The 18,437-nt window shown below is 39.5% G+C and overlaps 1 protein-coding gene across 1 annotated transcript in view; it reads left to right on the top strand.

Annotated features, from left to right (window-relative positions):
- LOC126380288 (regulator of G-protein signaling loco) overlaps nucleotides 1-18,437 on the top strand; it is a 162,443-nt gene that overhangs the window by 130,569 nt on the left and 13,437 nt on the right. Inside the window, exons 8-9 of the mRNA XM_050029590.1 lie at nucleotides 2-244; nucleotides 15,352-15,612. Of these exons, the coding sequence (XP_049885547.1) occupies nucleotides 2-244; nucleotides 15,352-15,612 (504 nt within the window). The remainder of the gene's footprint in view (nucleotide 1; nucleotides 245-15,351; nucleotides 15,613-18,437) is intronic.

The raw sequence follows: 18,437 nt of genomic DNA, 5'->3' as shown, positions 1-18,437 counted from the left end.
GGCGCAACGCCATGTCTTTAACATTATGAAGCTGGACTCTTACCCGCGGTTTCTACGATCGGGGGTGCATGCGGAGTGCGCGCGCGCCGACCTGCGCGGGCAGTCGCCGCCGTACGGGCCGTACGGGTCGTACGAGCCGTCGGCGCCGGTCGCCTCCGGGACGCCTGTGCACCCGTTCGTCGCCTACACGTCGCCGGACCCATCCGTCAGCAGCGACTTCACGCCAGGCAGCACACCCACCAAGGTAATATATTGCTCTATTATACATACATAAATGCATACACTATTAAATGATTCGTCTATTAGGGTATCAATGACATTGCAACGAATACTAAGGGGATGAGTTAATATCAAGTGGAATGTTCTGAATCATCCGTCAAAGTTATCGTTACGATGTCAATAACACCCTGTAACGTATATCTAGTATGTCTATGTGACTTAATACATCACAGTGACCGCTCTCTATCTAATAGAACCCTCAAAACTATGCGTCCATTTGAAAGGATCTGAGCGGACGAAACGTCAGGTTTTCTGTATTGTATCGATTTCTGTAGACATTTTTAGCATTCACTACATCAGCTCTATGACAACTTATGGTCATTCGTAAACATTGACGCTCCCACCATTTGTCCAGTCAAGTAGTTATCTACAATATGCTCCAAACGGTCCTTTTCGTTCGCTCCGATTCAATCAAGTGCATGCTCGTCTAAAGGGTTGAACTACAACAGAGACAAAGTTGTACGTCAGTAAGCAAGTTTGTAAGCGTGCGCGCATTGAAAGCGAATATTTTATGAAATGTAACTGGAATTACATAGCATAACAGTTTTCGAGCCTCTGTTACCCCTTTATCAAAATGTTCGTTTCGTTACTGTCGCTTAGTACTTCCTTAAAAGTGATTCCAGCAAACACCTAATTTTGTTTTAAGGCTTAGACATTATTATTATTTGTATGTCGTTTCCATATCTCGGGCCTATGAAGTCCCGGACTTTTGGAAGGCGTGCGTAGGGCGGAAACCAACACGTAGAGGCCCCTTAAGACAATTTAATCTAAATGTTGTAACAATCGCTGGGTTAATCGATTATCCCTATATGCCCTTTGGGAGTGCAGCCAAAGACAATCCCGGGTTCGTGTAGTACCATTGCAGATTATTATTAAGTTATATAAGTCCCGGCAAACTTCTTGAGCATCGACCTTGACTGCGCACAACCGAATTTTAGATCTCTTTGGTGGTGCGGTACGAGGCGCGGGGGCGGGTGAATACCGCATCGATCGGCTATTGGTAGATCAGTCGATACTTCCCCCGCGCACTCTGTCTTCGTCCCTTTGACTCCCGAATACACTTGCGTGCAGTGAAACTGTCACGTTTTTGTTATTGCTCTTTTATTAGATTTTTTTGTTATTGCTCATTTTTTTAAGTTTAAGAATTAGTTACTAGCACGAGGTCTATATCTACAGATCCAAAACCTAGCACTAGCTCTGGTATTGCTGGTTTCAATCTCATGGAAGGAATATCAACTTACCTGACGATTAGTTTTTTATTAAGTATAATAATATAATATAAGTTTTAATAAACTATAATAATATAGATAAGTTTAGTTTTATTTACATAATTAAATAATATACTTAATAATTGTTTTTTTTAATGAAGTTAAGAAAATAATCAAAAGTTATTTTTTTTTGCACGGAAGTGTACGTGCGCGAACTTTCCCCCACTACGACACTCGATGCTCAAGAAGTTTGCCGGGAGTTATACCTGCCATTTTCTTATTCGCCGAAAAGGAAAGGACGGATGACTGACAGAGGTTGATTTTAAAATTAATGGGCGAATGAAACAGTAACCCAGTCGAATTAAATAGGCATCTCGGTGTATGGAACTCGCTTGACGCGAGTACCCATCCCTTTTCGATGAACAAGAATATGACAGGTATAACTTAAAATAAAATTAGGTGTATGCTGGAGACATCAGCACCAGTAACTAGCGGTGGTGGTACGACATATAATATAACATAAGTTCACGACCATATCCCAATTGGGTATTCAGAGGTACGTTAATGAACTGAGTACCTACACCATACGATGTCCGTGTGTGTAACATGTGTGTAACAACATAACAATATCATATTCCTTGTAAGAAGCATGCAACAAATGCTTTTGCTAACTAATAAAAATAGTAGGTAATTCAATTCTATCAAAACATTAACTTAGTAAGTTACTTAAACATCCCGAAAATACTATATGCGTTACATTAGAGTCGACAGAAGTAACGTAAGACTGTGTGATCTACAAGTCTTCTTATAACACTTATGTGTTAGTGGCTCCCACCACCAACCCGCAGTGGAGCGGCGTGGTCGAGTGTGATCCACACCCCCTCCAGTTGAGGGGAGGCCTGTGCCCAGCAGTGGAACGTATATAGGCCCTTTATGTTATGTATACTTATCAGAAGTATATTTACCTCCTTGCCTTGAGTAAGTAAACTAGAACGGCACATCACTAACAGAGATTGCCTTCCTTAGGGCTCACCGCCACAGCGTAGCGGTAACAGCGGTGACAAAAAACCACCACTCCCGGTAATTCTCTCGCCCAGGGCGCGCCTATTTGCTATACGGCGGGACAAAATGATACAAGTCCACAATTCGTATGCGGGGGTTAAGAAAAATTATCATGATGCTACCATACAGACAGAGCCGACATTTTCATCCAGAGATAACAATATTGTTAAGGATATGGCGTTGAAAGTCTCTCGCGCTAAGTCGCGGAGCAATGAGTCAGTCGCTTCATGGCTAACGGACTGGTCTTGCTGCCTCTCGTGCCTATGGAGCACGTACTATAAGACGGCCAGTGAGTCTCATTCTCCTAGGTTAGTCATTACACCCTCTTCCAACGGTGTTCCATTTTTAATTTGAACGTCGCAGTTTATGAGTTGCATTTTTACGTACGCATTTTTTTTCTGTGATGGCTTCTCAATTTCTTCGTTCTGAATTCAAATTCTCTACGCTTGGTCAGGTTCCATCGGCTGGTTCAGAGAGATTTTAAAAAGTGACGCTGGCGTGGTTGATGGAACCTATGCGTTACATTGTCGGGCTAAGTGATACAATGTAATGCCGTCTGCATGCATATTTTTAAATGAAGTTAATTTAACATAATACATAACATAGTATCACTCCTATGTCCCCGAAGGCGTGGTGGTCCAGTGCGTTGAACTCACGATCCGGAGGTCCCGGGTTCGATTCCCTGTGGGGACATATCTACAAAAATTACTTTGTGATCCCTAGTTTGGTAACGACATTACAGGCTGATCACCTGATTGTCCGAAAGTAAGATGATCCGTGCCTTCCGACGTTAAGCCGTTGGTCCCGGTTACTGCTTACTGATGTAAGCATGTAGTCGTTACATGAGCCATGTCAGGGGCCTTTGGCAGCTCAATAGTAACCCTGACACCAGGGTTGATGAGGTTGGTACTCCACCTGACAACCCACACGATAGAAGAAGAAGATCTACACCTCTGCCAGCTATGTTCATGTCATATGTAACAGGGGACGAGCCTATTCTCATTAACAACCCACAGATCCTTAAAACCACGTAATCATACACGATGCTACACATCAGCGAGGCGACGCAGTATTCTGAAGATCATTGTTTTGCACTCGCAATGTTCTAAACCCTAATGTTACAACTGAGAACACTCGAATGCCTTGAATACGGCCGTCTTAACTTCATAAGCCACTATCTTACCCCTGAAAGTTACTTCCGCTCCATCTGAGGATAACCAGACGTCAGCAGGCAATTCACTTTTTACCAATAAAAACCAAAAACTGGACCTTCAAGTTAGATATCCGGTCCCTGTGAAAACGGGATGACGCTAAGGAGATGATGATGTTGATACCGAATCAATCCGCTTCGCATCTTTTTTTTTTTAATACAAACAGCGAAGGTCTGTAACAGCCTGCCGCAGTGTTTCCTGCACATTTTGATCTTGAAGTTTTCAAGGCTAGAATATGCATTAGCTATGTAAGCGTGCTCCACCTTAGCAGATAATAAAGATTAATACTACGTATAGAACGGTGGAAAAGGAGGAGCTCGGTGGCGCAGCGGTAAACGCGCTCGGTCTGCGATTGCTGAAGTGAAGCAACTTTCGCAAAGGCCGGTCATAGGATGGGTGACCACAGAAAAATAAAAACTTTTCATCTCGAGCTCCTCCGTGCTTCGGAAGGCACGTTAAGCCGTTGGTCCCGGCTGCATTAGCAGTCGTTAATAGCCACCAATCCGCACTGGGCCCGCGTGGTGGTTTAAGGCCCGATCTCCCTATCCATCTATAGGGAAGGCTCGTGCCCCAGCAGTGGGGACGTAAATGGGCTGGTGATGATGATGATAGAACGGTAACTCTCCGCCCCCCACCAATTAGTATCGGGTGCCGAGCTCCCACCGAAAAAAATACAGCTCAGTATCATATCATTGAAATAATTATTAAGCTTATGTATGTATAGGTTAACAGCCTCCGTGGTCTAGTGGTTAGAGCATTAGGCTCACGATCTGGAGGTCCGGGTTCGATTCCCGATGGGGACATTGTCGAAATCACTTTGTGAGACTGTCCTTTGTTTGGTAAGGACTTTTCAGGCTTGAATCACCTGATTGTCCGAGAAAGTAAGATGATTCCGTGCTTCGGAGGGCACGTTAAACCGTTGGTCCCGGCTATTAGCCGTAAATACACCTCCACCAACCCGCATTGGCGCAGCGTGGTAACTCCACCACTCATATCAACCGGAATATCAACCGGAGGGGGTATGGAGCATACTCATGCTTCGGTTGATTGAGGGGAGGCCTGTGCTCAGCAGTGGGACGTGTATAGGCTGTTTATGTTATGTATAGGTACTTAATATTTTTTACGGTTCAAAAATGAACCAAAAAAGGTCAGTTGCACCAATCTTTAATGACATATTTATATTAGTAGGGGAGCCCAAGCAGGGATTTCGTATGTGACTCGAGCTCAGCAGTTTAGTATTAGAAGAGAATCTTTGTGCTATGTTAAGTACTTTTACCAAGTATGGTCCCTCAATATAGTGACGCAGGGCTAGGGCAGTCGATCAGATTAGTACAAAAAATCCACCCTCTAAAAAACTTGAGCACATCAGATTTAAACAAAATAAGTTAATTACATACAGAAAACAATACCCCTTTCATAATCTGACGGTTTGAGCGTGACTTAAAAATTTGACGGAATCACTAAGCTGCAAAAAAAAAACCGTTACCTTGAAATACTCAAGCGCAATTTTTTTTTTTTTTTTTTTTTTTCATTTTAAAGGAAATAGTCTAAAATTGATAGAAATACCATAATCTGCCGATTTTCATAAGCCTAAGAATGTAAAATTATTAAAAGAGTGTAGTATGTACAATTATTAAGAATTATGTATTTCCCGCTCGATGCCTCTCTTCCCTTCTCACTCTTTCTCCACGTCTTACTCTCTCGCACTGCCCCACACTATTGTCTGCCGTAGTGTTGGGTTTTTACCCGGAAAATTCCCGCGTTTTGGGAAATTTCCCAATTCTGAGGGAAAAACCCGAAAAATTCCCATTTCAAGGGAAAATATTTTTTATCGCATATATTTGTATTAAAGGTAAGGAAGGATGTCAAAACAAAGACCATTTAAATATAATGTATGCCTACTTATGCCTAAGTTATTTTCTGTCGTAGTGTCGTATGAACTCTTAAAACTTAAATTCGTAATATCTTTTGAACGGAATGTTCGATTTTAATAAATCCGTGCAAAGATACCTACATATTATAGGATATATATAGGATGTTTTTGACCCGAGAGAATGTCATCTTCGAGGAGCAACATAGTTTTGTGCCAAGGAGGTCAACAGTTACCAACTTACTCTGTTGCTTGGACACATGGACAAGAAATTGGAAGGCACGAATACCTACAGATATTATTCACTTGGACTATAAAAAAGCTTTTGATCGAGTTCCTCAAACGATTGATTGCTAAATTAGAGCACTTCGGAATCAGAGGCAATCTCTTGAAGTGGATTGAAGGCTTCCTGTTAAATCGCACTTTCTCTGTGCGCATCGGAGAATCATACTCTGTTCTCAGAAAAGTCCTCAGCGGTCTGCCGTAGGGAGCGGTGTTAGGACCAATTTTATTCAGTACCTTACAGATCTTAAACATGTTATCATGTCTGATATCACTCTTTGCAGATGACACGAAAGTAATGGGGAATCTACTTATTAGCCATAATATAATCCAAGATGATCTTGATAGAGTAATTGCTTGGACCCGCTATTGGCTAATCACATTAAACGTGGACAAATTCACTGTGTTGCATGTTGGCAGTAACAACCACTCGTTGAGTTACACCACTCAAAACCTCTCGAGTGTGTTAAAAAACAAAGACCTTGGTATATTTTGAATTGTCAGATTAAAAAAATTCCTTCACAAAATCATCAGATTAAGTATTCACACCCTCTAGAATGTCGTGCTGAACCACTTGTATAATATTCTGACATACATACATACATACATACATAAACTCACGCCCGTAATCCCTAATGGGGTGGGCAGAGCCACAAGTAATCAAAGACAACTTGCAGCCACTGTTGATACGAAGTCCAAAGATGGATATGATGAACCTAAAATATTCCCCAACCTAGAATAGAACCTATGAATATTCTGACGCGCCCGAGTATTTCGATGTCACGATTTTTTTTTTGCATTTGCAAATATCCAAATCGTCAGTCTTTATAATAGTATACTTTTTATAGTGAATTTAACCTCTCTTATGAGTTTCTGACGAATCCGAGAAAAAAAATTTTTTCCTTAATTTCTACGTGGTAGTACAGCTACGTGTCACCAGCGATTCGTCAGACTAATATTTTTCTGTAAACAGGAGTTCGTAGACCGTTCACGTTATTAAACACTGACGCGCTTGAAGTTTTTTTTGTAACTGTTTTTTTTTACATTTTTGAAAATTTATACACGCTTCCCCCACCACTAAACAGGTATACATCACATAAACTTTTTTTTTCTTTAGCATATAATCTTTGCGATCCAATAGGTCTTCAAAGTGCTCGAGTAAAAACGCATTTAGCCCTCTGGGCTCCCCTACTATATTATATTGATTTCCCATAATAAAAGCTAATTGTAGAAAAATATAAAATGTCCGCAATTAGCTTAAAAATAAATTATAATATGCTAATCTATACATATAGAAGCCAGTCTAAGGTGATCAAAAATCAATCTTTTCGACTTTTTTCCATGAATTAAGTATTAATGAGAGTACGACGTTTGACCGTCGTCGTTTTATTGATGACGACACATGTCAGTATTTCCATACAGACTCCAAAGAAATAGTGTAAGACAGCCCTGAATATACTTGACTATGGAATAGAAGAAAGGGGATGGAAAGGACCTAACATGCATTTTATATGAAAACCGCTGTCGCCGGTTCCACACCACTCTTTTTTACTACTACTCCTGCAAACAGATAACTACGACAGCTCTAATACTGATTCTGAAATTCCATTGCCACTTTTGCCAATGTATATTTGACAGGTAGCAATTTTGTCATTACTTTTCGCAAGATATTAAGTAATTTTGATGAATGCTTATTTGATAAAAGCTTTTTAGCTTTCCTGTGCGATTAATAGAATCGAATATGTTTATTTTTCAAAAAACTTAAACAAGTATACATTACTGGCGGACCCCGCACTAGGGAAACCCTGTATAACGGAGGTCCTGAACATTTGTTATTTTATTACCAAACACTTTTAAATAAACCGGCGAGCTAGCCTTTCATAGAACTACTATTATAACATATTTTTGTACAATTTAGAATTATTAATAGGGATCTCCTTGCATGATAGTCGAAATTTGATTTATTGCCCTGCAGGTTATAACACAAGGCGACCTTTAATATACTATCTCGGAGCTCCGTGTGTCGCTAAGTTTGCGGACGAGTAGAGTGCAAAGTTGAAGTATGAACTAGTGATGAAAGAAACTAAGTCTTTTAAGGCCTATTAAAAAGACTAGCCTTCATCTTGAAGGACTCGACTCTAAAATGAAGACTAAAGCTTCGAGTTTTTATTAATAAGACTTAGTCGTTGTATTATAAAGACTAAACTACTTAAACGACTATAGTTGTTTTTAAAAAACTTAAAGACTAAAATGACTGAAGTTGTTTTTAAAAGGACTAGCACTTGAGTATTACACATGACTCATGCATCATCTTTTGTGTCCTACTAACCACATAGATAGAAAAAAAAACATAAGTTATATTCAGAAATGTTTAATGATTTTTGTATTATAATACGACATGCATCATGCACGAAGGACTAGCGCTCGCGCTACTAAAGGCTATAAGGCACTTTCAGTCCTTTTAGTCGTTTTAGTCTTTTAAGCCTTTTACGTTATAAGGTTAAAGACTACGACTGAAATTAGTCGTTATTTGTAGTCTTATGACTAAAGACTAAAGGGTTACAAGACTAATTTAGTCGTAAGGCGTTAAAAATTAGCCTAGTCTTTTTAATAGGCCTTGAAAGACTAAGTTTCTTTCATCACTAGTATGAACTATTTATCTGTCAACTGTCACACGAGCGCAAGCTTGCTGCTGATTAAATTGCTGATTAGTTATGAAAACAAGTAAAAATTAAAACAAAAACATATACATTTTAAAATATAACATCTGTGAACTAAGTGATATCGTTATCTTAGTGAAAATCTGTGTTTTTCGTAACAAAAGGTGCAAGTGAAATCCACAAGTGACATTTCAACTAGCAAAGTTTAATTTTCTACCCTCCAATTTGGGAAAATAAATATGTCAATATGACAACTGACACCTTGAATAGTGTTGCCAGAATTAGAAAATAAATTCCTACTACGAATTCGTTCTGAAACCAAAACACTATCAACAAAAATGGAAAATCCACCACCCAAGAAACTCTTCCAGCAAACATTCCATCCAAGTATGTTCAACAAAAACAACAATACCACCACAAGCAAAAGTATGTCAACTGCTGACACCCAATCGGGATCTCAAGTTAATCCTATGATTCCATGGCAAAGAATGCCTGAACAAATGCAGAAACGGACACGCTCACCTGGTAATGAAGAACAATGGTCAACCCCAAAGTCAAAATTCGTGAAACGAAAAAACTACCAAGCTCTGAATGAGCATAGAGGTATTCCGGCTGATAGCGATAACACTAATGCTCTTGAAACTTCAAATAGTTTCAACGATTTGGAAGTAGATCCCGTAGAAGATAATAACCGAGAACAAGTCACTCGTAACAACAAAAAGCACAACACACCGAAGCCTCCACCTATTATACTTTATGGAATAGAGGACCTACAAAAACTCTCCGAGCTGCTAGAACAAGAAGTAGCAAAGGAAAACTACACCTACAAAGTTGTATCAAGGAATCAACTAATAATTACAACAAAAACAGTAGAAACTTACCAAATCATGATTGGACTAGTACGTTCTAAAGGTCTCATTGGACACACTTTCACTAGAAAAGATAAAAAATCAACAAGAATTGTGATCAAACACCTCCACCATAGCACACCCACAGAGGAAATCATCAAAGCCATTGAAGAAACCGGAAACCAAGTCGAAGGTGAAATTATCACTGCTCGTAAAAGAGGAACAAAGGACCCCCTGAACACTTTCTTCGTAAATATACGACCTCACGAAAACAACGCACGTCTTAAGGACATAGAATTTATCTTCCATCAAAAGGTGAAAATAGAAGATCCCAAAAAACAGCACACCATAGTCCAATGTACTCGGTGTCAACAATACGGACATAGCAAAAATAACTGCATGAGACCGCACCGCTGTGTAAAATGTGGTGGACCCCATAAGACTACCGATTGCATCAAAGATAAAAATTCTCCAGCCACTTGCGCGCTGTGTTCTGAAAGCCACCCGGCCAGTTACAAGGGCTGCAAAGTATATAAAGAAATTCTAGATAGAAAGACTCGCACTAAAAAACAGTACAAAGGAGTGACTAAACCAACTGAGCTTCAAGACAGCACAACAAAGGAAGAACCACGAAGTACTCATACAACGGCATATACTTCTCAAACAAAAGCGCAATACCCACCACTAAAAACAAAATTTCCCCAATCAAACCTGACCACAGCAACACAAGACGATAAGGAAAAAGAACAACCAGCCAACAACAACAGATACCGATCATACGCACACGCTACACTAGGAGAACCAAATAATCTAGAACTCATTCTTTTGAAACAAGCTGAGAAGCTTGATCGACTTATTGATCAAATGGGCACATTGATGGGTCTTCTGACCACAGTCATCAACAAGTTAGCTCGCTAAAAAATGGCTCTTCGTATTGCAACGTGGAACATAAACGGTCTCATAGACAAGAAAGACGATATTAGCATTTTGTTTAATATACAATATCTAGATATCTTACTGGTATCCGAAGCACACCTTACAAGTCAGCCATCAATTACCTTAGATGGATACTGTATCTACACAACACCACACCCAGATGGTACAGCACATGCTGGTTCTGCAATCGTCATAAGAAGTAACATTAAACACCAGTTATTACCAGAATACCAGACAGCAAAAATACAAGCCACATCCATAATGGTGCAAGATAATCGAGGGCCAATAACAATCACATCTATCTATTGTCCCCCTAAAAAGAAACGAGAACCTGAAACGAACGATATCGACTTCAGTCACTTCTTTCAAAGTCTGGGAAACCGGTTCATAGTCGGTGGTGACTTAAATGCCAAAAATACACACTGGGGTTGCCGTGTTACTAATACAAGAGGGCGAAGTTTAAAAAGAACAGCCGAGAGAAATCACTTGCATGTCCTCACTACATGTGAACCAACATATTGGCCCACAGACGTCAATAGACTACCAGACCTAATAGACTTCTTTATACATAAAGGTCTACAAACCCATCACCTAGACATCCAAAGCTGCTACGACACCTCATCAGATCACTCACCAGCCATCCTAACTATGAGTACGACTATAACCAGCTCGCTTAAGAATCCGTACCTTTACAACAAGAATACTAATTGGAACCACTTTGCAGAATATTTAACCGACAATATAAATCTCAAAGTCCCACTTAAGTCAGACATGGATATTGAGAATGCCACTATAAACATAACAAAGAGCATCCAAAAGGCAGCGTGGCTCAGCACTCCAGATTGTAAAACTCGCATAGAAGCAAGAAAACAATCAATGTCGAAATACGTAAAGCAAAAAGTCTTGGAAAAGCGGCGACTCAGACGAGTATGGCACTGTAGTCGACATCCTGCAGATAAAAGGGCCTTTAATAAAGCAGCGGCTGAGCTCAAAAAAGTTATAGCGGAAATAGAAAACAAAACAATGCAACAATACTTACAAAATTTAGCACCTTCAGTTCCATCAAAAAATGAACATTCGCTATGGAAAGCTGCCAAAATTCGTGACAAACCGCAGCATGCACAGCATCCAATTAAAACAAAAGACGGTAGTTGGGCTAAAACAGACGAAGAGAAAGCAGAAACTTATGGAAGGTTCCTGAGAGATGTGTTCGTTCCAAACGATGACTTGGGTACAGATGAAATGGATAGTGAAGTCCAATCGTTCCTTAAAACCGATCTTCAACTCAGTCCTCCCATTCAATGCTGTACACCTGCAGAGGTTCGGCGATTGATCTTTGATCTAGGATTGAAAAAAGCCCCTGGTTTTGATTTAATAACCGCTGAAATACTAAGAAACCTACCAAAAAAAGCAGTAGTCTACATCACGCAACTATTTAATTCTATACTACGAAACTCATATTACCCCAGCATTTGGAAAGTGTCTCAAATAACCATGGTGCCCAAACCTGGCAAGCCACCGCATCTAACGTCATCCTACAGGCCGATAAGCCTTCTCCCGGTGCTGTCCAAGGTCCTGGAAAAAGTTATATCACATCGTCTTCATAAATACATAAACCAAGCTATACCAGATCACCAATTTGGATTCCGCAAAAACCATGGAACAATCGAGCAAGTCCATAGAGTGTGTGACCACATTAGGAAAGCTCTAGAATGTAAGAAATACTGCTCAGGGGTATTTCTTGATGTACAACAGGCATTCGATAAAGTGTGGCACGATGGGCTACTCTACAAGTTGAAGAAACTACTTCCGCATAACATGTATCTGCTCTTCAAATCCTACCTAGAAGACAGAACCTTTTATGTAAAAGTTAACGACGCAACCTCTAGTTTCTATAACGTTAAAGCAGGAGTTCCACAGGGGTCGGTATTGGGACCATCTTTATACTTGCTATTTACAGCTGATGTGCCAGAATCTGAAAATATCATAACAGCAACCTTCGCTGATGATACGGCCATACTAACATCTCACGAAAGCTCAAACACTGCATCACACATCTTACAAACACACCTCAACAAAATTCACAAGTGGATGAAAGACTGGCGTATCAAGGCAAGTGCGGCCAAGTCAAATCACATTACCTTCACACTACGTAATGGTGACACCGCAGCTGTCAAACTTGGAGAACATACGTTACCACATAGTACAGTTGTTAAATACCTTGGATTTTACCTTGATCGAAAACAAACATGGAAATTCCACATACAAAAGAAACGTGTTGAGTTGAATTGCAAACTCAAATCCCTGGAGTGGCTACTCGGAAGGAAATCTAAACTCTCAGTGAACAACAAAGTTTTGATCTACAAGGCGATCCTAAAGCCTATATGGACTTATGGAATACAGCTCTGGGGATCTGCGAGGATGTCAAATATAGAGATACTGCAGCGGTTTCAGAATAATGTGCTCAAGAAAATTGTTAATGCCCCATGGTTCACAAGAATGGATGAAATCCACGAATACTTAGAGATACCCACTGTCAGGGAAGAAATATCTAACACGACAAAGAGATACAAAGATAGAATCACACACCATGTAAACCACTATGCCCAGAACCTTAGCGAACCGCTCGATACGAGACGCCTTAGACGGCTACATATATGGGATAACCTATCACAATAAAGGCTGTCCAACAATGGAAGGACAAGCCTCACTCGACATAATACCATATAAAAGAACTGCTGAAAGTCCAAGGACTGATTGCAAGTTTATATAAATAAAAAAAAAAAAAAAAGTATGAACTATTTGCTCATACTTGTATGGCGCGCGTTTCGCGCTCACTTGCCCCTTCCAACCTCTTTCTTATATCCTGTGTACTTCACGGACTCCAGCAGTGGCAGTCCCATATAATTCTGCTTTGTAGCTTTTGGTGTTTTTTGATCTAAATGTTGTAAGCGTGTGAGTTTAAATGTTATTACCATCTAAAACCAATCAGGATGTTTACCAGTAATCTTTCAAAAGTTTATTTTTAACGTTTTTTTTAAAAAACCTTAATAATATAATAGAAAGGCGCGTTTCTTTCTATTATATAAAATAGTCGAATTAATTTAATTAACATGCTCGTTTTTTATGGTGGTGTATTATTTTTAAGGGTGTTTTATTGAACGCGTCTCTACGTAGTCGGTCCCAAAGTTCTGTCATATATGAAAATAGTGATAAAATAAAAAGTACCAATAAGTTTATAAAAATGTATATATCAATTTAAAGTATATTTATTAAGAAATGAAAATAACTTAAAATTATTCGACATGACCTCCCTTGTTTTTAATAACTTCCCTCAAACGCCGCGGCCAGTCATCTATCGCAGCACGCACCATATTCATGTCTATTTCAGCGACGGCTTTAATTATGGCTGACTTCAGGCTCGCCAAATTTTTGTGGGGTTTAGCACAGACCTTGTTCTCTAAGACCTGCCAAATTTTATAATCCAGAGGATTAAGGTCCGGACTGGAGGAAGGCCAATCTTCGTGTCTAATAAAGTCAATTTTTTGATGGTCGAACCAGGCTTGAGTAGTTTTGGCTTTGTGTGCAGGCGCAGAATCCTGCTGGAACACGAAATGATGTCCTGAAAATAGCGTGTTGGGCAGATCTTTGACAAGCCGATTCAAAACCGTCTCTTGGTACACTTTTGCACTGGTTTTGACACCTTTTTCGCAGAAATGAACCTCCGTTGGCCCATAGTAAGAGACACCTAACCAGACCATCACTGAAGATGGATGATGCCCATGTTGAACCCGCGGAACTTTTTTTCCTGCTTCTTCAGAGTTCTCTGCGTACACTCTATCGTTTTGCTTATTGTACTTTTCTTCTATATCAAAAATTTTTTCGTCTGTAAAAAGTATGTCACGGTGTCGGTTTCTCGCGTACCGTTTTAATAACAACCGGGATCTTTTGAGTCTAATTGCTTTCAGGCGGGCATTAAGTAAGTGTCCACTCTTTTTCTTGTATGCTCGCAACTTAAGGTCTTCGTTTAAAACCTTTTTGACTGTTTTTCTACTGACCCCCATCTGCAAAGCCATCAGTTTCTGTTTTCGGACAGGATTTCTTCGTATGCGCGCCTTTATCGCTTTGATCACTGCTGGTGTTCTTGCGGAGCGAGGCCGGCCAGTTCTTTTCTTGTCCTCAACACTTGAGACTTCATTATACCTATTTATGGTACGATACACAAACCTTAGTGTTATTTTCAAATTTTTGAGCAACTTGAAAATGGTACTCGGCGAGTGTCCACAGCGATGCAACGCTAAAATTGCGATTCGGTTTTCTTTCAAGGTCCACTCCATCGTAATAAATCACGGCAAATGATCATTTTTTGTTTTAAAATAATTGTCATACATTCAAAAATGGAACGCCATAAAATTTCTAAAAGCACGTTCGAAATTTAAAAATAATGTGCCTGTGACAGAACTTTGGGACCGACTACGTATATACATATATATATGTTTATATAGATAGGTGCTGTGAATAGTATGGGATATGAGGCCATTTGCCTGGCAAAAAAATGGCACTTTCAAAAATTCACCCTTTTAATATTAATTAATATTTTTTCTGTTTCATTGGTGTTTATTCTGATAACTTTGTCTTTTTCTTGTCATTTTCTAATCCGCCAAAAACAAATGTGAGTGATTTATGTATAACAATTAACAATCTAATAAAATTAACACTACTGAAACGTTAAATTCAAAGGGATTATATCGAATTGGCGTTTATACTTTAGCCTGATAATTTCCTTTTCAGTAGGTTAGGAAATGACAAGTAGTAGTCAGAATTTTAAATATTTATGTGTCGTCAGGCGCCGTTTGGCGATTAAGTTTTATTTTCGAATGCTAAAAATTTTCATTTGTTTTTATTATTGTAAAAAAAATGGACAGTAAAACAGGTGTATTTTTTACGAGCAACGAATCCATAGATACTCATTTAACATTTATTTAAATAATACAGCTCAAGAAATCGGCAAGTAATGTTTCTGAGCGACGTCGAAGCGGAGGTGGAGCCTCGCTGCTGCCCTGGAAACTACGGGTTTCATCGCGAGACCGCTCGGGAGCGGGTGCTGCGGGAACGGGCGGAGTCCCGGCCTCCGCTGGCGCCGGGGGAGCTGCGGAGCATCCTGCGCAAGCCAGCGGCCCCCTTGCCAGCGGCGCCCACGCCGGCGACGGTGCCTCCTCCACCGCCGCCGAATTTCTTCACCCGCCTCTTACTGATGTAAGTACTTATAGCTATTATTTATTTACTTAAATACAACTTTAAATAACATCGCCTTATAGTGAAAACCACGTAAGCGCCTTATTGGAAAATCACAGTCTAGTGTGATTTTCTTCAAATCAATACAAAAATACTTTTAAATCACATAATCCAGAACATTCAAAAAAATTGCTTCATCAACAATACCTTGGTTTCTTTCTTTCTTTTTTCAACCACAATAATTGAGACCCCAATTTTTTACCTGAATTGAAACTAGGTTGTATATTACGAGGTTTTGTTAATAAAATCTCATTCGGATGTGATTTTTGTTTTTAAATCACTCAGTCGCGCTTAGGGAATCTCGCAAAGAGAAAATTAAATCGAAAAAAATCTGACTTGTACGGGGCTTGAACCGGCAGCTCTTGTCAAGCCGGGACGAGCGTGTTAACCATTACGCCACCGGGTCCTCCTGTCCATGCGAAATTCTTTCGATCTATGTATCGACATTAAGCCGACGCCGGCGCCATCTATCTAAAATATTAAGTACTAATATTTCTTAGTTGGTTAACACGTTCGTCCCGGCTTGACAAGAGTTGCGGGTTCAAGTCCCGTCTGAGTCAAAATATTTTCGATTTAATTTATCTTTGTTTACGGCATTGTCGATAATCAACCAGTACCAGAAAGAAATGTTTATAAACATACATAACATTAAGTACATAATACAGGGTGTTAGTGACATCGTAACGAATACTCAGAGGGATGATTCAGACCACGATTCTGAATTAATATCAAGTGGAATTTTCCGTCGCAAAATTCATGTTATTTTTTTAGTTTTTTTAAATTATTTTCAATTCTATACTTTTGCGATGGAAAATTCCACTTGATATTAACTTAGAATAATCAGCTGAATCATCCCTCTCAGTATTCGTTACGATGTCACTTACACCCCATACAATTACATACAGTAGCCATACAAGTAGGTATGGGTGTTAGTGACACTGTAACGAATACTGAAGGGGATGATTCAGACCATGATTCTGAGACGATATCAAGTGGAATTTCCTGTCGGAGAAGTCATGAAAATTTTAGACCTTTTTTAAATTATTTTCCGTTCCATACTTTTGCGACGTAAAATTCCACTTGATATCAACTCAGAATCATGGCCTGAATGATCCCTCAAAGTTTTCGTTACGATGTCACTAACACCCTGTATAATGGCCCTGATTCCTGCAGACACCTCCTAATTTTATTTTAAGTTGTATCTGTAATTTTCTTGTCCACGGGACGGATGATTGACAGCTGTTAATTTTAAAATGAATGATTGAATTAATGAATAACTCGGGCGAATCAAATCGGGTTCTTGACCAATGTAAAATTTTGTGAGAATTGTTTAAAATTGACTTGTACTCCTTAAATTTTATGTCTGTCGATTACTCGTCCCTTTCCTTTTCGGCGGATAAGAAAATGACAGGTATAACTTAAAATAAAATTTGATGGTACTGGAAATACATAAAAACTGATGAATGCTATACAACTCTTAGGAAATGATGCCCCGGCCATAGCTCGTTGCAACGCGACAGAAACGGCGAGGTAACATACGTAATATTTTTTGTCCCGTAGACCACTTAATTAGTTTCATAATCCCATACAACATTTGAACCCACTCAATATTTCCCTCTAAGCAGACACCCCTGACCCAATCGCTTCGATCCCGGGACACCCCTTATTTGGACTCATCACAACCGTTGCACATTGCCATACATCGCTGTTACACAATACCACACCCCGGAAACCTCATTCATACATACATATTATACAATACATACCTAGTTTTACACAGACACTACGCATTGACGTTATCATACACGCGCATCTGTGTGTGTGACGTCCGACGCCATGCGATTCAAGTCTAAACTATGTTCGAGGGGAGTGAGGTAAACCTAGCTCAGACGCTGGTGGGGAGCGGAGAGTTGCCGTTCTATACATAGTATTATTCCTTATGCTATACTCAAACCCAAGAATATTTTTATTCATTTGGTGACATATCTCATCTGTGGTGACATACCTCAAACTCAATCTCAAAAATATCTTTATTATTTAGGTAACATTAGACTGTGAAACGTAAATTTTTACATAAATATATTTTTTTGTCGAACATCTCTTCCGCCTAAAATTACTGCAGTTTCTCACAAGCTGTATAGCCGAGGAAAAGTTCGCATATGGTCCTCAAATTTTAGTTTTCTTTTTTTGCCTAATATTGAAATGTGTCTTATATAATGTCTACATACTCACTTTACTGTAAATTCAACAGTAGCCAGGAAAAACAGCTTAGCATGCCCTCCGAATCACAAATCATCTTACTTTCGGACAATCGAATGATCGGTCTGCAATTCCCGTACCAAACTAGGGATCACAAAGTGGTTTTTGTGATATGTCCCACCGGGAATCGAACCAGGCACGGACGGACCGTGAGCCCGACGCTCTACGATGTCGGTGGAACTGAAGTACTAAGATGGATACGACGAGATATCCAAGTGTCTTCCGATTACTTGAGGCCCTCCCCACCCCTCTGGCGTCAGTTCATGTGAGTATGTACATATTATTTTATTTTATTTATTTATTTATTAAATACTACTACATCATATATATACAACATTAACAACTAAGACAATTACTAAAATTAAGACTTATATACAGGGTGTTAGTGACATCGTAACGAATACTCAGAGGGATGATTCAGGCCATGATTCTGAGTTAATATCAAGTGGAATTTTCCGTCACAAAATTCATGTTATTTTTTTAGTTTTTTTAAATTATTTTCAATTCTATACTTTGGCGACGGAAAA

This window comes from Pectinophora gossypiella, chromosome Z (assembly GCF_024362695.1).
Source record: "Pectinophora gossypiella chromosome Z, ilPecGoss1.1, whole genome shotgun sequence".
Classification (NCBI taxonomy): Eukaryota; Metazoa; Arthropoda; class Insecta; order Lepidoptera; family Gelechiidae; genus Pectinophora; species Pectinophora gossypiella.
This window is presented reverse-complemented; position numbering and strand designations above follow the sequence as displayed.